The sequence below is a fragment of the Nannobrachium achirus genome (assembly GCF_963921795.1).
Source record: "Nannobrachium achirus genome assembly, chromosome: 10".
NCBI classification, from domain to species: domain Eukaryota; kingdom Metazoa; phylum Chordata; class Actinopteri; order Myctophiformes; family Myctophidae; genus Nannobrachium; species Nannobrachium achirus.
In genome coordinates this window covers 55572538-55597302 of record NC_137819.1, presented here as the reverse complement: position 1 = coordinate 55597302, position 24765 = coordinate 55572538, and the positions used below count along the sequence as shown (strand labels likewise).

Here is a 24765-nt window from a genome sequence, read left to right as displayed (position 1 = left end):
AGACAGACTGACAGACAGACTGACACTTTGTGCAGGGTTTGATAGTAAATGCGACCTACGGTCGCAATAATTATTGTTTTTTCCAAATCTCCCACACACACACACACACAAACCCCCCCAGTGTACTACTTAAACAAGGAAATGATCTGGAGTAATCGAATCAACTAGTGATGCCATTTCAGTGTAAAGAACAAAGACTTGTTGTGACAGTCAGGATGACCATATCCTGCACACAAGAATGACACAAAACCCAAAAATGAGAAGAAAAGAAACATTTAAATTCAGTTTTTTTTGGCAGGTTTTTGTATGACACGTAGAAATGTGAATACATATCAAAAGTCAAAACATTTTATTATTCAAAAAGGTAAAAGCATTGCCACATCACATACTGTACACACAAGTTTTGCGTCGTAAAACGATGTGTGACAGACTACTGCAGATAACGAGGTTGACTCGTGCTATACCTGAACGATGTCGATAAGGGACCGCTTGCAAAGGCAGTCAATATATGGCTTGTGCATATACTGTGTAGTTGCTGTCGGGCAGAAACCTTGTGTCTCTGTATTGATGTTTTTGGGAAATTAATGCCCTACTTTGTCATAGTACAGATGCAAGTGGAGGAACTTTGTTGCTGCCCTATGCGCCAGCCGGCGTAATGGGGATAAGTAAGTAACTTTGTCATAGTACAGTGTCACAAAGAAGGTGAATGTGAAAAAGTGTGTCTGCATCTTTTTTTTTACAAATATTCCATTTCCTGAAAAGTAATGGTTTTGGACATACAAAAACTTTTTGCACGACAGCAACAATATAGCGCGCACATGTCTGTGTGTGTGTGTGGGGTCGTCTAACCTCAGAGTGAGGGCTGTGGACAGGACCACCGTGGCCTCAACGTACAGAGAAAGTGCATATCCTATAAAACAAAACAATTTATGAACCGATTTAAAGGGGTGTACGCAATTTCTCTTTTTGAATTATATCTATATTCTCATAGTAATTATAAACAGGGTCTCCCCATGTCTTTAGTAAACAGAAAAAAAAAAAACATTTTTATGTCAGGATAGGTATTTTATCCAATCAGGACAGATAGAGGATCTGATGATGAATCTTTCAGGAGTTCTCTCCTAAATTGTAATCCTGAACTGAAAATGTATTTTCTGTTTACCAGAGAGCTGGAGAGAATTTTATTGGAATACAGTAATTTAACCGCTTAAAAAAGTTCACATACACCCCCTTAAATAAGTACGCTAACACATTAGGCTTAATCAATTCTCCGTAGACAAATGCTATGCAACATGGAAACCAACAGGGAGATGCCGTCAGGCAGAAACCTTGTGTGAATGCCCAACTGATGTCTAGTTTTTTTAAATACATTTTTATTTTATTAATATTGAACCAATGAAAAGTATTAACAAAAGCTTGTTACTAAATAACTAAATTGGATCCATTGGAAGACCGGTTCTTATTTTCCTTTCATTTTCTGAAAAGTGACGGTTTTGGACAAACAAGGTTTCCACCCGACAGTGACGAGGTGCAGAGACATAACAGGCCACAGGAGGCTTCAGAACCTCACAATATCAAAAGTCTCTTCCCTAGTCGTCCTCTCCCTCAGACTCGGACTCTGAAAACAAAGAAAAAAAGAAGGCAGCTGTCAGAGCGCTAAATGAGGACATGGGACAAAAACAACAAAATCATAGTAACAAAACATAATTGAACGGAATGGACAAGTTAACTCTTAATTCTATGCATTAGTGATGGGAACTGCCATAACTTCATTTCAGTGACTCGAGTTCGTTCAGTTCACTAACAAAGATTAGTTCCAATGATTCAGTTCCACCCTCTTCACGTAGTTCAGTACAAAGACTGACAAATTGAACGACTTGAATAACCTTTGAGGAAGTGACCGAGTTAATTCACATTCACCAAAACGAACAAATCACTTGAGAAAGGCTCGACACTACTATGGATGCTGTATAATAAGCATGCCTCCTTTTTGCACTTTTGAACACTGCTGCCATTGGATGGATATTGTATCTGCAAATTATCCCTGCACAGTTTTGAAACTACTGAAAAAGATAAGCTCTTGTACTCATCTACTCACGAGACATTAAACCTGACTCCATTTACATGAAATTCAGTATTTTATTAATTATTGTATATCTTTGTCACATTTCTATTATTTTTTAGTCAATTTAACTGCTTTGAAGTTAGTGACAAATGAAACCTTGATTCTTGATCTTTGGCATGGGTTGGTGATGCCCTCTGCTGGTTACAGGGAGAATTACAACTGCTCATCTGTGCCTGCTTGTTGTTTTCCCCAAAGTGCCTATTTTCGCAGAATGTTTGACTGTTTTGGCCGAAAACTACTATGACATTCCCAGAATAAGGTATTCTGTGGTTCATATTAAAGAAATATATCGTTGCCATCACGCAGGAAATGTTAGTTTTTTTCCCCCCCATAAATTAAAGCCCCACTCTGTCATACTACAGTCACTTATGGTGACATCACAGCTGTGTTACCTTCTTCAGCATTCTGCAGCCACTCCACAAACTTCTTCATCTGTTCCAGAAAGACACTCTTCCCTTTGGTGCCGCCCTGGGCGTGGCCCTCTTTAAACCACCTCAATATGGACTCCTCACTCAGCACGTCAGCTGGAAGAGACAGACGGCACGGCAAAAACATTCATTCATGTTCAAGGCTAAAGTTCAATAATTTCAAATAGTTTTCAATAATACCAATTGTTAGATATTTTAATATCGTCAATATTAGTCAACTTTAAACTTGTAAACGTGTGGGTAAATGTAATGCAACGGTCTCATGTTTTATAAATTGACACATTGCTTTTCTCCTGTGAACTAAACATGTGAATGAAAAATAAATGTAAAATATGCACAACGTATGATGTGGGCTTTTGTGCATGTAAATGCAGACCTCTGTAGAAGAGCATCACTATCTTGGAGAAGGACTTCATGAACTGGATGTTGTCATAGCAATAATCCTGGACCTTCAGTAGCAGCACCATTTCTGATTGGCCCTGTGTGGTGAACTCAGCCAATAGTGGAGCATTGTGCTGCAAGGACACAAGGACACACACAATGAAACGGGTGTGAAAATACTTCCCTGAACTACTGGCAGTGTGCACAAAAGTGGCATTCATCGTGATCAGTCCAGTGCTTGTAGATCGGCTATTATGCAGTGCTACTTTGGACCTACTTTGAGATGTTTGAGCGCCTGCTCAGTGACCAGCTCGTCCTTTTTGTTCCACTCCACAGCGTTCATCAGGCAGGTCCACAGCAAGCCGATCACAGCCTGCTCCTGCAGGGAGCTCCTCTTCATCTCCTCCCTCACGTACACAACCATCTGCGCAAGAGGAACTCATTTCTGTGAGCTTGCAGATCAGCCAGTTTTTTCACTATTCATCATATACTACCGGGTTTGTTACAGTAAGTGGTTAAGATCTAAATGAAGATGGAGCACATGAGCACACACACCCAGGTGCAGGACAAACAGTTTAACATTACAAGGGGAAAAAAGTATTCTCTGCAGTTTTCGACTGCACTCAATAGCATTTCCGCAACTGCTCATCTAAACATTGTAGATAGCGCAACAAAACACAGCAGAGCATACAGTATCTAACCCATTGGTTCTCAAGTATGGTCCAGGCACTCTCAGGGTTATGTGAGGGGGTTCTCAATTGTCTGCAACTCAGTTACAGACCTGAAGGTGAATTTAGAGTTAAGGGGAGACCTTGAAATGTACTGGTTTGAGAACCACTGGCTGATCTAAACAGTGTGCAGATGTCTCATCTTGGGGGTCTCTATACCTCTTTTATGGGACACTCCTGTGACAGACGCTCCTGCAGCTCCTTCTGAAGCTCCTTGCGGGTTCCCAGGGTCTGCTGCACGCGCAGGAAGTCAGACAGCTCCTTCAGCCCTGCATCATTGAAGTACTTGGTGAAGTGCTCCACGTTCTGCTTGTTGGCGGGGAACAGCTCCTGAAATCATTTAGGAGAATGTCAGCGCTGTCAGGCAGAAAACTTGTTATGTCCAATACCGCTACTTTGCAAGAAATGGAACAAAAACAACCTGTGTTCAAATGGATCCAATGTAGTTATTATTTAGTCACAGGCAATTGTTCATATTTTTATTGGTTAAATATAAAACCCACAGACACGCTTGACCATTTTCACAATCACAAAATTTCAATAGCAAAATAGCATATCTACAAGCTCACAAGGTGTCACAATTTGAGCTTGTAGGTGTGCCATTTTTATACTTTTGTGTGATACTGTTGTATAACGAAGTATCATACACTAGCCACACACAAACACAAAAAAACATTTAACCCATTTAGGCCAGAATTAGAAGGATTCAAAAGACACTTATAGAATCGGGTCAAAATTCAAATTTTTACGATTTCTCAAAAATAGCTGATCTACAAGCTCGCAGCGCTGTGAGCTTGTATATCTGCTATTTTTCAATAGTTAAAGCATAAAATAATGAAACACAAAATGTGTACCCGTTCTAAATGGGTTAAAGTTGAAAGATGGAGTCAAGGTTTCTGCCTGACAGCAATGATATTAAAAAACGGTCATATATAAAAAGTAATAGTCCACTTCAGTTAATCCGTAGAGACCTGTACGGACATCAAATCCACTGTATTTATATAGCATATTTTATAAATGCAACGTTACCAAAGTGCTGCACAAGAAAAAAAAAAAGCTGACATAACAAAAAGCAACAAGTAAATTATACATAACACACAAAATCACACCCAGTGAACCTCCCAGAGACCACAACACTCAAGCTGGAATTAAAAGCCAAAAGTGAGACTTCAGGCGAGATTTCAATGTTTCAACAGAATGGGCCAGTTTGATATGGGAGGGTATGGACCCCCATTCCACACATAATTTGGGGGCCACTACTGAAAAGGCTCTGGTTTTTAAACGCATGTTTGGGACGACAATGACCGTGAGCCATTGTAGCGTAGCCAGAATCAGTGTGATTCTTGTACTGTACTGTAGACTGGTTTATGCCAACATAAAGGGCATTACAGTAGTCCAAAGTCACAAATGTGGAAATAAAAGCATGTAACATTCGCTCAGTCATTAAAGCATAGCATAGCACAGATTTTAATTTGAGCAAGCAGCCTCAGATGACATCTGAGGACATCTCCTGGAACAAACATGACGTAAACGCTAAGTGTCTAAGGAATACTTTGTCTGATTCAAAGTGAGCGAGCATCTGCACAGTAAGGGCAGGTACAGTATATACCCAACACCATTATGACATTTTATGTCATGGCATTTGTCACTCAAATAATTGTGATTAACGATTTAAGTTTTTCGTCATTGACAATTACATTTGTTTGGCATGTAGGCTTTGAAGTTGCACATGGCAGATATGACACATAACTTAAATATACAAAGAAATTACTGACACATTTGGCAACTTTATACTTAAAAAAGAACATTGATAGTGGAAATAATCAATCTACAAGCTCAACGCGATGCGATGGTGAGCTTAGTAGGTCCATTTCCACAAATTATAATAATTAGTCGGGGCCGGGCCGAGCTTCGGGCTCCGTCACTCAAGCAACAGAGAACAGGCTCATATTCTGTCTGTCTGCACCGCGGCACTGAAGCCTGCCTAAGTTCCTAACCAATGGACCACGGATAATCGGTGATAATAAGTTATAAATCCAAGAAAAGTACATTCAAAGCAGAACCAACCTGGATATTTGACATAGACTTAAGAGGATTGTATTACAACAACATCAACCTTACTGTACCTTTTAGAGACGATCAGTTCGCTGGTAAGATATTAATTCCATATGATTTATGGTTAATTAAGTGTCCCTTGCTGCTGTGTGCATTTATATTAAAGGGTTTACACTACAGCCGCAACGCGCCACTTAGACTCGCAGAAGGCATACAGTACATGCATGAGTTTAGTTGTGTATGTTTAAGCATGGTGGCCAGGTGCTGTCGCGCACCAAACATAACAGATCTGCAAGCCCAGAATGCAAGCCAGATGAACACGTTTTGGGTTTATAGATCTGCCGAGCCAGCTGCCTGTTTGCGTCACAGTTGAAAGGACGAAATATAAATCACGCAGGCAGCGACAACGCCAGGGAGAGAGAGAATGAGAGCTGTATGATTGAGATTGACAGTTGACAACAACGGGGATTTAACGTTGGCCTATTTTTGCAGAACCTTGCATGTTTCATGAACAATTTAACACGTGAAGTCAGCCCGCTAGGGCCCAGTTAGGGCCGGGCCTTAATTTTCAGGCCCGTTGAGAACTCTAATTTCCTTTTTATTGGTTTGAAAATATGAACATTTTAACATGGAAACGATTATGACAAAATAATTGCGATTATGTAAAAATAATTGCGATTATGTCAAATAATTGCGATTAGACAATTATGTAATACTACAGTATATTCAACCAAGGGTGCAGTTAATCAAACAAAATAATAACTTAATAAAATACATTTTTGGACACACAGCCTTTAACTGAACACTGCTAAATATGCATTCAGTTCAAAGGGATTCATGGTGTTAAAGTGTGAGGGGACCTCCTCCTTCCTCCCTGTTGATAATTATACCTCATGGTGAGCAGCCTGGTGCATTTTTAGCCACATCAAGTACAGAGGGGCTGACAGGTGAACAGTGTCACCATGGAAACTCACTGCAGATAACATTTAGCCTTCAACAACCCACCACCACAGAGCTCCTTGTCCATGCATTCATCTTCTGTGGACTCCACTAGTACTGCAACGGTGTCTTTATAAGTCACCCTAGAACAGAGGTTCTCAAACATCTTCACGTCAAGGAGGACCCCCAAATGTATTTGGCCACAGACCCCAATTTGAAAATGTTTTGTGACAGGGACCGCCATAAGAGAACAGGTCCAGAATTGTCAATGTGTTTTTCGAATCTACAAGCTCACACCTTGATGCAAAGTGACACGTTGTGTGCGTGTAGATCAGCTATTTGTGCCCTCAAAGATTCCTGGGGCTCCCCTGACCCCACTTTGCTAACCAGTATCCTAAATAAAATAAAGAAAATCAATCAGGCAGCTGTAGTTGATTCAGTACACTGCTACGCAAGTTCTCATTAAGGCCAAGACAGTAGATCATGTCACTCAGGTTCTCAGATATTTACATTGGCCTGCCGTCTGTCAAAGAAGTAATTCAAAACACGGTTTAGGGCCAAAATACATTTATCTTTTGCTTTTGTTATGAAATATCCTGGTCGTGGGTAGTTATGAAATATCCTGGTCGTGGATAGGTCTGCTTTCTGTCCCCAGATTTAGAACTAAACGTGGAGAAACAGTGTTCAGTTTTTATGCATCACATATCTGGAATAATCTCCCAGAAAACAGCAGGACTGCAACAACACACTTTTTTTTAAATCAAAGCTTTCCCTGCAGCCGCCTTTTACTGAGATGTTTGATTGAGCCATCTGCTGTACAGTGCTTTTTTATTTTGGTTAATGTTTTGTAAATCCCTTTGAATTGCCTTGTTGAACTGTTCTATGCAGGTAAACTTGTCTTGCCTGCCATTCAAGACATTTCTATGATATAAAGGGAGTTTTTCTCCTTTACCACCGAATATACTTCGTTGACTCGAGTCCAGAGGCATATACTAAGCGTCCTACTTTTATTCCTCTACAATCAAATATCTTTGCAGAAAATAGCTGATACAAGTCCACAACATGTCACACTGCAGTCTGCGACACGTGACAGAGCTTGTACATCTGCTATTTTTGACAAATGTTTTTTCTAGAATAGGGATGCCAGGGTTCAAGTGGTTCATTCAGAAGAACAGCATAGAGACAGGACACTGGGTGCAAACAGAGAGCAGGACATACAACAAAGGTCTCAAGCTATAATTGAGGTCAACACACTGTCGATTCTATTCTTACCAGAAGTCTTTTATCCAGGTTGGCCTTCCTCAAACCTGAGGTGACAGAATTGGCATCTTTCTCAGTGATCCACGCTTTGAACATCTTCACAGCAAATGATGCAGAGATTCCTGAGAAAGTACATTAAGATTAAAATCTGACCTACATAAAATATGCTACATTACATCTTCATACTTTTATCCCATTTAGACCGGGAACGCAAAATGCGTTTCTACCTTTCAGGCCGGGAACGCAAAATGCTGTTTATCCTTTCAGACCTGGAACGCAAAATGCGTTTCCTGTAGTTTTTACCCTCTTCTGGTCTCGTGGCCAATGAAATGCATCAGGAGGCGATGACGTATGCTTCCCTGACGCGTGATTATGGATCCAACTGGAAAGATGGATGGAAACGGCATAGAGCGCTCGTTTTCAGTTATTGTCCACGACATTGCAAGCGGCGCGAAGGCCAGCGGACCTTGGTCCTGCTCTTCGCCCCCGAGCGCCGCAGGCGCGAGTGGCTGCGAAGAGCGGGCCAGGGCCGCGCGGCCGGCGGAGCGCCGCGCGAGTTACGAAGCCGTGGTGAATGCAATCGTTATATTTATGCCCAGGCCGTAAGGCCTGGGCAAGCGCACGATAAACGCCATGATAATTGGGTTTTGGTGCACCTCGCGCGGTCCAAGTGACTACAACGGAGCGCTCCCTACGTCCGGTTCAGCCAATCACAAGCTTCAAAAATGAGTCCGGGGCGTGGTTATCCATCTTTCCCAGTTGGATCCATAATCACGCTTCCCTGACTACCGCAAAGCATTCTGGGATTTTTTTTTTTTTTTGCTTTACATAACTTTATTTGTCGGAGAATCCCAGTGCAGCTTCTCATAGCGGCGAAATGGAAGATGCGTTGAGCGAAGGCAAACCGGACCCGCTGGAATTGGCATTGTTACGTGATATGTTTGAAAACAACGACGATGCTGAAGAAGTGTTTCATGGATTTCATGAGGACTGGATAACTTTTCACGGACGCACTTTGACACGGCTAGTTTCAGAGACCAACACGTTAGCCGAACAGCTAGTCAACCCCAAACTCCAGAACAACAGATTCGCAGCTATCTGGATGTAATAACACTTATAAAATGATTATGATATGGTTCATTCATTCACATACACAGGCGCACACACACACACGCAAGCACATATAATAATAATGACAAATGTCGCTCGCCAGATTTACCGTTATATGGAGCTAACAACTAGAATTTAAATATTTCAATAGAACGTTTTGGTGCTTGTTTCTTGTCAAAGTGGTGGCCTATGGTGTAAGGCCTATGGTGTAAGGTCTCAAATATTTGCTAATTATGTTTTTATGTGCTATATACAGTACATAGGCTGAGAAATGTATTTCTTATTAGACGTTTTATAAGATTTATTAAATATTTTGAGTTTGCAGATTTAAAAAAAAAAGAATTGATAAAGGTCTGGACAATGATAAGTAATTTTCCATGAAAGCCAAAGTTGTAAGCTATCAAACAGTTTTGAAATTTTGTTTCTAGCCGTTTTCCATAAAATCTTAGGTTTTAGGGGGTATTTTTCCAATCGTCCATAGGTTTTTAAGGCTTTTTTCCAGGCGGACTTAGGTCTAAATGGGTTAAAATATATTCAACCAAATACGAAGAATGAAACCACGATGGGTGTAAAACATCAAGAGGGAACCACCACACTTTGTATTACAATCCTTGTGGGGACATCAAGATTTTAGCATGGCAATGGATAATTTCATTTGTTTTAACACTACATGTTGTGAGCTTATAGATCAGGTATTTTGTCCCTGACACATGCCCAAATAAGTGGGTGCCGTGATGCCAGCCCAGGGGTGCCGCAGAATAATCTGAGAACATTTGGAATTCATCAATATCCCTTCACTCTGCTTTGTAAAACAGACCCGATTTGCACTGCACTTGATAAGTTCGTTTTCCATTTACGGCCAATTCTCGTCACCAAAAATAGCAGTGACACGTTGTGAGCTTGTAGATCAGCTTCTCCCCCCAGAATAGGGACGCTGTGGTTCAATTGGTTAAACGTCAAGTATAAAGTCATTTTCTCTAGATTCTACAAATTAACAGTGTAATTCAGGGGTGCCGTGGATGAAAAAGTTATTTACAGGAGTGCCGAGTCAAACAAGTTTGAAACACACCTTCCTTGACGACATTGTCGCTGAAGAGGCTGGTGAGGATGGGCGGGGGCAGGGTTCCGTTGGCCAGCAGGATGCCCGTCAGCATGGCCAGCTTGGTCTGCTCCGACTCATTGAACCCCTTCAGGAAGAGCAGCAGCTATACACAGGAAGTGACACGTGCACACAGGAAAGGACAGCCATGAGGGCGAGAGCTTGGGGCTCAGCAGTGTTAATTTTGTTGACTAAGACTAATGGCTGTAAAAAAATAACACTGGCATGTAACTGCAATGAAATTAAAGCCAAATACATTTACTTTTATGTATGGTTTATTTTTACCAAGTAACAGGCTGTAGAAGACAATGACTTGTTCAGAAAAGACGAAGACAAAAAGTCTAAGACTAAGACAAAAACAGGACTAAGACTAAATGGTGTGTTATTCATAAGACTAAATCTAAATTTTGCTGAAAAAATGAACACTGGTGCACAGACTGTGCGTGTGTGTGTCAAGATCAGAGAGCTTTGATATTGCTTGACTCGTATAGCTCTATGGGGCTGTTAAGTATGACATCATTTTGTAGGCAGAGGAGAATTTCTGCCTCCAGTTTCCGTGAATCTTTTTACTATTTTTACTATTTACACATTTTTCTTCTCTTTGTTGTTGAAAGGAAAGTGTTAGAATTATACTTTAGTCGTTATTCTTTAGTCATTGTTTTTTGAAATAGCGAGGGACAGAAAATGCTCTGGGGCAGATTCTCCTCTGCCTACAAAATGATGTCACGGCTTAAAAGCCCCATTATGCATGTCAACGGATATGATTAGCACCCGGTTTCTCAACGTCTAATCCGAGGCCCACCAGAGGTCCAAATGGACCCTTAAGGGTCTGTAACTCTGAGAAAGGGTACAACTGGAAACATTTCTAGTTTTAATCTTTGGGAGCTCCAATCTACACTTCAAATTATCAGTGTTTGTGCACTCTCAGTTTAAGGGTCCAGTTGGCCCCATGGAGGTCCCTGTACCCGACATTGAGAACCAGAAGAATAGGAAATAGAACACATTGTGAATTGCTGGGAATTTATGCTAAAGTTCAGGTCTTGATCACTAACTTGGGACTTTATTTAAGACTTTTACTGCCTATGACGAGCGCGCGTCACATGTCACTCACTGCCACGGCGAGCGCTTGTCAAATCGTGATTTGGTGCCTAACGAGCAGGTGTTTTTGGCGACACAAAACACCGCGGCTGGAAATAATGGTTGGATATTATTCTATGAAATCTCAAGGTACAGGATTTTGATGGCAGGGAACAGACATAATTAGCCTAGCTTTTGCAGTAAAAGAGTTAGTAAAAGGAATAAAATTATGATCTGAAAATATCTACGGAATTATTCCTGAAAATATCTACAGAATTATTCCAACAGCTGAAAAAGCTGCCTTGTTCCTAAGATAATATTCACGTTCTGTGTGGTGCATGTGTGAATGTTAGTAACAAGAGTTAGTTTGTCCCAACTCTGGTCTTTACCTTTGTGATTTCTTCTGCAAATGCCTTCTCCAGGTATTTATATCTCCTTATAAGCTTATGGAAAACCTACGAAGAAGATCAAATAGACACAATTAATGCCAACAATATCCAGTTCTTTGACACGAAACCAAATGCCCACCATGTGAGACGGTACGGTCCATGACCCAATATAGATACATGCCAGGATTGGGTCTCAAAAGTAGGGGCAACACCCTTTTCATTTAAAGATGGTGTGAACATCTTTAAAAAGGGGATAATTAACACAAAAAAAAAAGTCTGGCACAATGCCATTTACATAAAATAGGTGAAGGGGGTGGGGTGGGGGGTGTATTTACTCCAGTAGGCACGGTTGAGCCATAATGATTTATGAACGACATGCTCCATGTCCATGACTATTCATAGACATGGAGCTGCTTGTGATTGGAAGCCTTCATATATTTGGTAAAAAAGGGGGGTTGTAGACATCTATAAAGTGAGGCATTAAAAGAAAATCTGGCCATTAGAAAAAGGGGGCATTAAAACATTGTCAAAGTGTTTACACACAGATGGCCAAGGCAACCATGCAAGGCACCAACCTGCTCATCAGGAGCAGTTAGTTAGTTGTTCATTCTCTCTTGCTCAAAGACATTTAGACACACGGCCAGGAGGACACAACCAGGAACCTGCTGCGGCTCTTTTGATTCCAAGAGAGCAGCAATACCTCCAGAGCTATGCATCTACTGCAGTGGTTCTCAACCTTTTCAGGCCGTGACCCACAAAATAATCATATTTTAACTGTAGACCCCCCCCCCCACCCTGATAAGCACTAAGAGTTGAGGCATTACATTTTGTATAACACGGTTCTATTGTGAAAATAGCAGATCTACATGCTCCCACATATTTTCTCTCTCTAATAATTCTTAGACAATTTTACCAATATTTAATATGTCATTTTAGAGGCATTAAAAAGTCCTTAAATTGTCACTTTAGAATTGTGCAGCTACCCTCCATACACTTAAACTTTATACAGGTTTGTTTACCGTTGAGAGAAAACAAACAATGTTGCACATTAAGTTAATCATCTGGGGACCACCCAAAATAATGTGGGGACACCCGTAGGGGTCCCGACCCACAGGTTGAGAACCACTGATCTACTGTACCCCCATTTCAGCAGAAAGTCTGGTGTTCTGGTGTACCTGAGCATAAAGCCTTGAGTTCTGGTGTACCTGAGCATAAAGCCTTGAGTTCTGGTGTACCTGAGCATAAAGCCTTGAGTTCTGGTGTACCTGAGCATAAAGCCTAGTTCTGGTGTACCTGAGCATAAAGCCTTGAGTTCTGGTGTACCTGAGCATAAAGCCTAGTTCTGGTGTACCTGAGAATAAAGCATGGTGTTCTGGTGTACCTGAGCATAAAGCCTTGAGTTCTGGTGTACCTGAGCATAAAGCCTTGAGTTCTGGTGTACCTGAGCATAAAGCCTTGAGTTCTGGTGTACCTGAGCATAAAGCCTTGAGTTCTGGTGTACCTGAGCATAAAGCCTTGAGTTTTGGTGTACCTGAGCATAAAGCCTAGTTCTGGTGTACCTGAGCATAAAGCCTTGAGTTCTGGTGTACCTGAGCATAAAGCCTTGAGTTTTGGTGTACCTGAGCATAAAGCCTTGAGTTCTGGTGTACCTGAGCATAAAGCCTTGAGTTCTGGTGTACCTGAGCATAAAGCCTTGAGTTTTGGTGTACCTGAGCATAAAGCCTAGTTCTGGTGTACCTGAGCATAAAGCCTTGAGTTCTGGTGTACCTGAGCATAAAGGCGTAGAGAAGGGTGGCTCTCTTCAGTGGTGAAGACGCAGTGCTTCGTCACCTTGGTCGGGTCACCGCCGTCGTCGATGCGAGTGCCTCCAGGAGCTGTGGTGGTGGTGAGAGTGGGGATTAAATGTTAAAGCCACTAATTAGAGCATGACCTGCTAATGTCCCCAGTCTGGGGCTGACAAGACAGGATGTTTGTTTTTGGACAGATGAAAAAAAAAAAAAAAAAGGTTTATCCATTTGTAATCAATAAAAATAAACATTTATTATTTGTGTACCTGGCTAGCAGACATTATTAAAACACATGACCAAGTTCAAACACCATAACACATACTGTCATCTACTGCTGCAGTGACTACATACAGTACAGTAAATAACTGTCAATAGAGATTCTGGCTTGACACTTCATGTACATTACAAGACAACCTCATTAAACTTTGCTCATGTCTAACCTTTCTATTGTAAGGAGTACTGAACATGTGAACATTTGACTTGAAACTTCCCAATGCACTAAAAATGTACGTTTTAAGGCCATTATGCACAGGAAACCGTTTGGACAAACATAGATGGGCACATTTACCAACAGATGGGACGAACAGTATTTTTTCATGATATTCTTGCTGCTTACAGTATTATCCGGTTTTGTCCCATTTGTTATCCAAGCTGAAGGCTTATCCTCCATTACACAGCTACAGTACCTTGACATTCACAGCCATCCACTGGTATCTCGTTTTTACGGTGTGGCTCTGTAGGAGGCTAGGCTCATCTGTCTGGATAATATTTGCCATTATCGTTCATCGTGATTAAAAAACACAGTAATCGTATCGTGGAGATTTAATTTATCATGAAATTGTCCTCCGTTATGCAATTTTCAATTTGTGTACTGGGAACAATACACCTTTAATTTGTTAAGCTGCACATGTGGTACCACTTAAACCCTATAATTGGTAAAACGGACCTGTAAAAACTTGAAACAGTCTTTTTTTGAGCAGTGGTCTCACCGTCTCCAATGCTTGACTGCGTGTGCATGTTTATAACTTTGTAGCATGAGCTGCTATACTGCTGGGTGACCAGTGGCAGGCCTGGGTGACCAAGTGGCACTGTTGAGTCTCACACACAGGCGACCCGCAACCTGGTTTGGCAGGGAGTGGGTCTTCCTGGTCACAGGCCTGCCACCTTCTGAAAGTCAACAATGAAACAACAAATCCCAGACCGATTCAAGATGGACTGGATGTGAATGAATGCGTGTTAAGCATGTGGGTGTGCAATGTGCATGCCTGTGGGAAAGTTAAGAGTATAATTCAGCTACTGTAGCTAAAGACAGGACGGATAAACAGACTCACCAGTTTACAGCCAAGTCACTTAAACTGACAGAACAGTGAAGGCATATCACACAGCTGCCAGAAAAAGGCAACTGTATATCCAATGCTTTGTTTAAATATTATTAGGCCTGTCCTCTAAAAATCGACGAATCGACGCGTCGTTTTAAGCCCCCGGAATCGACGCCAATTGTTTGAGTCGAGCCGTCAAAAATATATAATTTTTTAATCACACCAGTATACTGTGGTGCGGTATGAGAGCGCTGGACTGTGACTGTCATGTAATTCTTATTGAGTCCATACTTCCTACTACTAGACTTAAAAATAAAATCAGTTCACGTGACTTGAAAGTTGCCTTGATCATATAACAGGGAGCTCTTATTTTGAAGTTAACCGCTTGGAAAGGAAATGCGTCGACGAGTTGTTATTCTACTTGAGAGCTGGCCAAAGAAGCAGCAGAGCCAGCGCGATGCGCTTTCACTTTCACTGCCGTGGGTGTGTGGTGGTTGGACTCAGGCTGAGGAATAGCGACGGGCGAACTGTTTTCTTTTTATTATCTCGCACCAGATCGGCAACATAGCTCTTTTGATACAGCAGCGGTGCTCTGAGAAAATACAACTTGTGGAAATAATACACGACATGCTGTCAAAGAGATGCATTATTCTCTCCTCCGTTGTTCTACTCTGCTCCACAATTCACAATTACGCACGGCAAATTACGCACGGCTGGACGCAATCTTATCGTCATTAATGTCCAGTGTCCACCGCTATCATGTCTCAATATGCACGGTAGTTCATGGATCTAATTCACTTTAAAGGCTTAAAACATATTGCTGTTTTATTGTATTACGTTGACGTGGTTTAAAAGCTTAAAGCACCACTTTTTTTTTCTTTTTTTTTACATAAACGATTCGTCGACGCGTCGGATTAACCCCCGCGACTCGAATCGACTTGATAAATCCTGCGTCGAGGACAGCCCTAAATATTACAGAATAGGATTCAATGAGGCAGGGATACGTTTCCAATTTAGTGTAAACCCCTGTATATTACTAAACTATAAGTACCTCCCAAGTCATTCGGATAATCAGGCTTTACACACAAGACAGACAGAAGCCAACTGTATAAGAGCTCCATTGTAGGTGTATACATTACTGTATATACTGTAAATACCGGTATTATGATTTCACCAATTATTATTTTTTCCAGAACAATTTTCTGCCCAACTGAAACAGCGCCCAGGGGATGCTGGCTCCTTTTCTGAGTCAATAGTAGATAAGGAGTATTTTTCAGTGCACAGGGACGGGATGTCTTTGATTAAGGAGAATTACTGCTTTAATCTAACTGGTCAACTGGTCGCTTTGTCCTTTCCGGAGCGAGCTTTACAACTCTGGACTGCCGTGGTCTGACACTTGGACTGGAAATAAAGAGACTGGTACTATGGTGCTTGTACCCAACTCCAAGCACTAACGTTACCCTTTGAACAGTGCAGGGTGCATTCACCATGTCCCTGTCCCACAAAAATAGCAGGATTTGGGGGCGCCGCCGGTAGCCAACCAGATGGCACATAATCCCAAAGTCCCTGCTTTGATTAAGGCTGAAGACCTGCATTGCATGTCCTTACTCTCCCACCCGCCCGATTCCTGTCTCTCTACTATCCTATCTAAATGAAGAAAGTGGAAAAAGAAAACAGGCAAAACATAATATACAACTATGCGAATAATGTGAATAACAGCAGGATTTGGTAAAAGCTTACAGTCAGACAGGATGATCTGAGACTTGATTTTCTCCCTATCTGGTGGAAACCTTAATAATTCACTGAAACACAGGTTAATTTTTCCTTTTCCTGAAAGGTAATGGGTTTTTGGACATGTTCAAGGTTTCATGCCCGACAGCGATGATTTGATCATCATGCGCGGAACAACCAGCCAAGTCTGACGTCAGACAAGCAGTCTATACAGTCCTTTAGTTAGAGTTAGAGCACTTACCGAGCATGCTGCCCGCGATAAGGATGTCAAACAGGGTGTCGGCATAGCGACGGTAGTCCAGACGCGAGCCTGTGACGTCCAGGAACTTGGCTATGGCATCCAGGTCCTCGCCCGCTTCATTGAGGCCCACAACGATTGTGTCTCGGAAGATTGTGGGCTCAAACTTCTCCTTTTCATCTGAGAAAGCAGGACAAGGAAGGGTGCGTTTAAGACCTAGAAACCATTATTTTATGCTTTAACTATTAAAAAAAATTGTATGCAAATTGCAAGCTCAATGCTGCGAGCTTGCAGATCTGCCATTTTTTTTAAATTGTGATTTTTTTGGCAAATCTAAAAAAAAAAAAAAAAAAAAAAAGATTTTTAACGCAAATATTTGCTTCTGGGTGATCATATTTTGAGATGGGGGTCCTTGACATGAAAAAGTTTGAGGACCACTTGGGGTCCCTGCACCCCACTTTGTTGATCACTAGCTTACAGGACGTAAACCAGAAAATTGCATATTTTCGGTGCTTGATACCACACTGAACTAAGCCAAGTCAATACTGGAGATGTGGTGTACGGCATGGAATTATACACAGAGAGGGCAATTCTTTCAACATAAGATGCTCCAATCAAGTTCAGGCGAGTTTGGACAAGGCAATTCTCCTGAATGCTGTCTTCAGGTATGGCATGGAAAGGAGACATTTGCATTTCTCTCACGATAGTAAAACCTGCATTCATGGCTTGGAGAGGGCACTTTTTACAGACCGATAAAAGGGCAGGGGCTCAAGCCCCCTTTGATGTCCATGTGTGCACGTGCCTGATGCAGACGTCATACAATAATGCATAAACAGATGTACTTTTACGGCAGCATGAAGCTGGCATGATTATCACAGCTATATTTAGCTGGGCATGGCACACAGGCCATTGTCCCTTTGAAGCTTTCCTGTAACCCAGAACACAGTTCGCTTGGCAAGGGCTTAAGCTTCTCCATTTAATCCAATGAGGATTCCTCATCACAAAGCCTACAATGTTAATTCCTTTCAATAGGCAATTGTTTTTTGTGTGTGTATAAAATGAAACCAGTCATTGCGTGTGTATAATAGTGAGCAACAGTTCAGCATGACAAACTCACTTGTTACTCATTTTCAAAAGCCAAGGCAGCCTCAAGAAGAGAATGGCAACGTTTAGCTTTATCAATAAGTAACGCTGTGTGAGACAGTAAGTTGTAATCTTTGAAGATCTGCTATTTTCACTAGTTTGGGTCCTGGGAAAACGTCCAATTTAAATTTCGGGTCTCAAGCTAAAAGGTTTGGGAACTCTGTTCTACAGTACAGGCATTGATGAATAATTATAGAAAAAGTGATGGTAGGAAACCTGCACAGAAAGTTCACTCTAGAGTAATCTAATCTTCAAATATTTAATACAAAATGTTAATGTAACTTCCCACTTCAACGAAGGATTTTATTGGGAACCGAGTTTCCTGCACAAGTGCAGACCTTATTACCAGTGAGCCAATAGAGCCAGCCTGCTTGCTTATTGGATGAATTGAATCTTGACCATCAGGTCAAAATGTGGGTCAGATCCTGTGTCTAGGAGATACATGACCTTTGACATGATCTAAATGTCTCAATAGAAGAGCAGGTCTACAAGCTTGCGATGTAGATCTGGTTTGGGTTCGGGGCAAACATCTAATCTCTCTTTTGGGTCACAACCTGATAAGTTCGGGAACCACTGTCATATAGTAGTACCTGGTACCAATATCTGCTTACTTAAACTCAGTGGAGCAAGCTTTCTCTACGGTTTTGCTTGAGTGAATGATGCCCATGGTAGCCTCGCCAACATGGGCAGGCTGGCAGGGCTGTGCGCCAACGTCATGCCAACTAGCACAGCGATATTCTAACTTGTTAATGTCTGAGAGCTAGTGCCAGTGGAGGTCTTGTGTAATAGCGGACAGTGAATGCCATTGGACAAAAACAACCTGTTAGCACCACAGCAGACGGGAGCCAAGCTGGTCTGATGGAAGGGCTTTAGAGTTAATGGTCTGTGTCACAACCTGGCGTGTATGTATGTCTGCGTGACGGAGTGAGTGAGTGAGTGAGTGAGTGAGTCTGTGATTGCGTGGGTATCTGTGTTCACTGTCCACTTTCACAAAACAGACACAATATACATTTTGAAATGATAACGCAATACATTCCCCACACACTATACTTTACTGGTTTTGAACAGACCATCATCAGGTTATCTTCTGAGATATTAGATAATCTGATTACGTTCTGCACACAGACAAACAAATAACTTCAAAATGTACAGTATACAAATACATGTATTATTTTTATTTGCAGGTGAAGATTAGTGTGTGGGACTCTTTATATACTATAGCTGGCCCATGGTCTTCTCTGACGCATCTGTAGGTGTGCAAAGTTTATTTATGTTATTCAGTACAAGTTTGCTACTAAATATCTAGAATGAATGTTACTTTGTAATGGAAGAGTAGACTTATTACAACTATTTCAGAAATTAATCAAATACAGCCGGACTGATGCCAAATGTTTGGCTCTGATGGCGATTAGCATTTTGGCAAGTCCTAGCCCACCGATTACTGATGTTTTGACCAATATTTTGTCAAAAAGTACCAAATACATTTGAAAAACTTTGATATTATTCAGAAATGTCAACATATTGCAACGGGTTGTGAGCTTGTAGATCTGCTATATTAGAACTTTTTTTTTTACTTTAGAAAATGCTTGACACATGTCACCTATACCCAAAATAGGGCCACCAGGTTGAAAGTGGACGAAATCATCGTCATCGAGTTATCATGGTTTTGTGTCAGGAGTGCAGCTGTCCTGCGGTTTATGAATATCTATAGCAGGGGTCTTCAATGTTTTTCAGGCTAAGTAGCTGAGAGAGAGAGAGATATGAAGCAGGGAACCCCCACGACATTGTATAGAATTGTCGCAGATTCAACTTTTTCATAGATAGCTTCCTAGACTTGTGTAGCGTTATTTATGCTGATCTATAGGGTTCAGCTGACTGTATTTTTATTACGTTTCTGTTTTTTGTCCTGTGTCAGTTTTTCATGTAAATTGTTAATCTTCTTAATTGGGATCTATAAATGAGGCAATTCAATTCTAGATGTGTATGCAATGAATGCTTGTTTTTGTAAAAAAAATAAAAAAAAACTGTCAAGTAATATCGGCCAAACTGATATATCAGTCTGACTCTAGAATCAAACCTCACGTGTTTCTTTGTCAACCAGTGTGATAAATTGTGAGCAGGTGGTTGTGAACAACAATGCTTGGTGCTGCTCACCCCTTTTCCTGGTCTTGAACCTCTGGCCGGTGAGCACTGGCTTCTGCACCTTACCGGTATTCATAAAAGTCCTGAAAGCAACGCACGCACAACACACACACACACACACACACACGCACACACGCTCCGTTAGAGACTGCTTCTCATGAAACGGAATGTTTTACATAACATCACACAAACATGTAAACTTGATGATAGTTTTGCTGTCAGATCAAGAAACTTCGACCAGAAAAACCTGTACACCGGTAATATGTTGTTTATTTGAGATGAAAGATCCTCTTTAGCCACAAAAAGACAACACACATTACATTATAGAGATTGACACGGAAATTATGTATCACTGTACTGTATAATTTCTGGGATACCCGTGTCCACCAGTCACAAGCACAGATTCTTCAATAAAACTAGAAAAAGTTCAAAGCTCAATGCTTACCAGCTGTGAGTGTCTCGTACTAGCACCGAGTTAAACAGTTGTTAACGGAGTGGTCACTGTGTCTGAGAGTTCTCTCACTCGCCTGCCAAACCCTGTGCTCTGTGCTAAATATAGTGGGCTCATCCCTGTAGCGCAAACCTCGCTCTCACTCACATCTTCAACTGGGGACACGTGTCATATTACTGAAAGGGAATGTGTAGCCATGGCTAATAACATTCTCACACATACACATGTACAAACCATACAACAAACACACCTGTCCGGTTGATCAGCAGCTCTAGTCTCATGTTTTTAAACAGCTGGTTTAGACTCGCGTTGTGAAAGTTTTAAACACAACTCAGGGTTTCCTGCAGGAAAAAGTCTTGACCAGGGGGGGGGATCTCATGGCGCACGCGCAAAGCGCGTGCGCTGAAATTTTTTGATAATTAATTAATGAATTTGAGTAATTAATTCATTTAATTTTTAATATTAATTCTTATTTTTGCCCTATAAAAAACACATGAATGTGCCCATGATGACGGAAAACACAACTACATGCTATCATCCACATTTATTCAACATTGAATAACTACGTTTTTCACAGGACAGTGTAACTTGTTTTTTTCCCCCAGGTTAATCAACCAGCACTCGTGCCATATAAATAGAAGTCTACAGCACAGTAAAAAAACAACAACATTGGTGTAAAGTAACTAAGTAGATTTACTTAAGTAGCCTACTGTACTTATACTGTACAAAGGAGATTTTCAGGTATTTGTACTTTACTTGTGTCGTTGTGAGTAAATGAGAAGAGCTCTCTCTCTCTCTCTCTCTCTCTCTCTCGACGCAATCTACGACTCGCTGTGCAGCTGTGTCACTGTCAAGTTGACCTAGGCTAGGCTCGCCTCTCAGAGAACTTCAAAAGAAGTTAACGACCGTCAATTAAGCAGCTGCATGCGCTGCTCTGCTCTCCTGCCAGTGAGGCACAAGTAACTTCACATGGCTGCCATGTTTGAAAGATAGGGTTGGTATGGGGGTTAAACATGCAATTTCGCGATCGCGATCATGCCTAGTACATTGTTGGAGGTCCAAAAAGTTTTGAAAAAAAAAAAAAAAAAACATTTTTTTTTTTTTTTTTAATACCCTTGGGGGGGCGGGGGGGGTTTCTGGCCGGGCGGGGCGCCTGGCCTGTAAAGTGCTGCAGGAAACCCTGCAACTGTGAGCTTGTTGATTGGCTATTTTACACCATTGTACGGTGTATAAAATACACAAGATCATTGTATAAAATAGGACTAAAGTTCTTAATCAGACTAAATGATTTTATAAACAAAATATAGGCCTATAACAACTCAAACTCAAATATTAATAAATATCATTAATACAAAAATAACAATTGCTATGAAAGGAATATATACTTTGCAGCCCTAATTGAGAGCCACTTGCATGGCAGACCTTGGAGCAACAGGCTTACAGCACGCGGTGACCAGACTGAGGGGATTGAGCACTATAGGCTAGGTCAGGGATTACAGCACTTTCTAATCCACAACATCAATCCTGGACTGCCTGTCTGCCGTAAACAGAGTCTGTCCACTACTCCTGGGCTGGCATTGACCTAAGCCATTAAAATTGTTGTCAAACAACACATGAAACAATAATTAAAAAGGCAAATGAAGAGACCAATTTGAAAGGACTGTCTTAAATCCACAAACTCAATTCATACGTCCAACATTATCTATATAAATAAACTCTTATTTTAATAACAGTTTATAGGCATTGTAAGATGTTAGTAAGAATTAGAAATGTTTAAGTGTCAGTAAAAGTGCCCGGGTAGCTCAGTCGGTAGAGCTCTCGCCTTTGTACCGCAATGTCATGGGTTCGATTCCGGCCCGGGCACCACCAACTCAACGTATGAGTAGCACGGCTACTCAAGCACGGCTACTCAAGTACTGGGAGCTGATGGTAGGTGTGGCGCTCCACCTCAGCAGTCCATCACCCAGGGGTCTAGCGCATTGTAACGGGGACAGACTTCCGCGTGTTACCGGCTGATACCGACAATAAGCCACTCCCGACCTACTTTAAAAGTAGTATTACTGGTGACACTGGTTATGATACTATAGTCATTGAAAGTTCTGATCTCATAACACAGGTTTATAATGAATAGACAATCATTACACATTTAGGCATTTAACAGATGCTCTCATTAACAAACTTACCCAGGGCAATACAATAAGCAAGGTGAACACCTACAGTACATCAATTAAATGCACAGAGAATGTGTAGCAAGTAGCAACCTTAGGCACGGGTGCCAACATGGGTACATCATGGGTGGGTGGTAGGGGGGATGGGACGATATGAAAGTTTCATATCACGATTATTGTGACAAAAGAAATCACGATTTATGATATCGCGATAATCAAAATCCATTATCCTGGGGCAGAACATTTGCCAAAAAATAGCAGATCTACAAGCTCACAACGTGTCGTGTCGCTTATCGTCCCATCCCTAATCTGTATGCAAATGACATCCTGCACATAATTCTACATTCATTCAAACTTTGAACTCTGAGGAGGGAGTCTGGGTTATCGAGTCTAATGATCATCATTACAATGTCCTAATGTGAAAGAATACAATTGTTAAGTTTACAATTGTTAAGTTTATAAAAAAATCAATCTGCAGGATTTCGTATAGATATGTTGTCAAAAAATAAAATAAAAACACGGCACTTTGTGTCAAAAAAGGTTGCCAACCCAGGGGTATTGCCTCAAACTAGGATCATGAGTGATCCAAGAACCATGGCAATTTTCAAACAGCCTAGGACCTAGGTCTGTATACCGTATGAAATATGGCCATAGTAGTTTATGTATGTTTTATTATTCATGGTTTGCATTTGTAGTCCTACACTGGCCATGTTGAGGACCAACCATTAGTTCTATGCCAATCAGGACTACAAATGCAACACATGAATATTGTCATTTATATCTGCAAAGTAAATAGTAGGCCAAGTAACGTTTTCAAATATATTTAGTGGAGAAAAGCACAATATTTGGATCCGAGATGTAGTGGAGTAGAAGTATTGTAATCTGCATCGTTTAGCAGTAGTGGAAAGTAACAAAGTACATTTACTTAAGGGAGAGGTTCGCCACTATTTAAGTACAACTTACAGCTCAGATCCAAATATTGTACTTTACTCCTATCCTATGTAGAGAAAGTAGTGAGATAGCAGGGGCGCTACTGGTATCCCTCAAACCACCGGTGCTCATGAAAGGGAACACAATGAGCAAAAAGAGGAAAAAATGTGCCACAGAGGCACAAAAATCCAGGTCCAGGCACTCAGGTGGATTTAACAATAAAAGGCCTTTATTAAATGGGCTAGAACATTATTAAAAAACACCAACGCGTTTCGGCAAACGCCTTCTTCAGGGTGTTACTGAACAAAGAGATATAGAGCCTATGTACTTTAGTTGCTAGTAGTTACTTTGGAGATTTTGATAATTATAAAACCCACATCAACCACTTCAGCCCTAGACATTTCAATAGCCGATCTACAACTTCAGCTTGTAGATCTGATATTTTCAGATTTGTATATATGTGAAAACTTTAGGGACATTCTGCATAATGAGTACTTTTACTTTTCTAAGTATATTTTCATACCAATACTTTTACTCAAGTACATTTTTTAATTCCGGATGTTGTAACAGTGTTTCCACATAGGCCTATTGATACTTTTAGGCTGCTTAATACATTTGAGTACTTTTTCCACCACTGCTTCTCATCACATCGTTTAAGTAGTTAGCCTAACTGTAGAACATAATTGGAAGGTGTTTTCTAAATCTAATACAGTGGTTCTCAAAGTGGATTCCAGGGAATCTAATAACTAGGTTCCTTTATAGGGGGGGGGGGGGGGGCTAAATTTTCCCTTTCAGGCCTACTTCAAGTCTGTAACTTTGACAGTGTACAAACGGAACCAAATGGACACGATCGGAACCAAATGGACACGATCGGGTCCATTTGGTTCCGTTTGTACACTGTCAAAGTTAAAGGGGAGACCTTCACATTTCAACGTTCGAGAACCATTGTTGTATGCTCCGTCGGAGAAAGCAGACTAAAATCCGACGTCGGACAAAACCGAACATGTGACAAACAAACAATGACTTCGTCGTTCTCATCGTGTAAAAGGTTATTATGACCGTCATGGCTGCTCTTACCTGGCTGGGGTTGACTCAATAACAAGTTGGAGATGTGGATTTAGTCGAACTATCCCTGATCGAAGTCGGCTTTGATGTGATTGTGAACAAGAAGAAGTAGCAGTAGCTTCCTCAACGTGGTTAAATCACACAGCCAGACAGACAACCCCACTGCACGGGGGAGTCTGAAAATTCTGGAAATGTGTTAC

At 41.2% G+C, this 24765-nt stretch overlaps 1 protein-coding gene across 1 annotated transcript; it reads right to left on the bottom strand.

Annotated features, from left to right (window-relative positions):
* Nucleotides 1-334: 334 nt before the first annotated feature.
* Nucleotides 335-24716, bottom strand: bzw2 (basic leucine zipper and W2 domains 2). The gene is made up of 12 exons (XM_080735037.1): nt 24578-24716; nt 19964-20034; nt 16670-16846; nt 13359-13465; nt 11592-11657; nt 10096-10231; nt 7929-8038; nt 3822-3992; nt 3212-3358; nt 2930-3068; nt 2518-2649; nt 335-1618 (listed from the first exon to the last, which is right to left on the bottom strand). Exons 2-12 carry the CDS (start codon nt 20025-20027, stop codon nt 1590-1592), a joined length of 1278 nt encoding a protein of 425 aa, XP_080591163.1. The 5' UTR covers nt 20028-20034; nt 24578-24716; the 3' UTR covers nt 335-1589.
* Between the last annotated feature and the right edge of the window lie 49 nt (nt 24717-24765).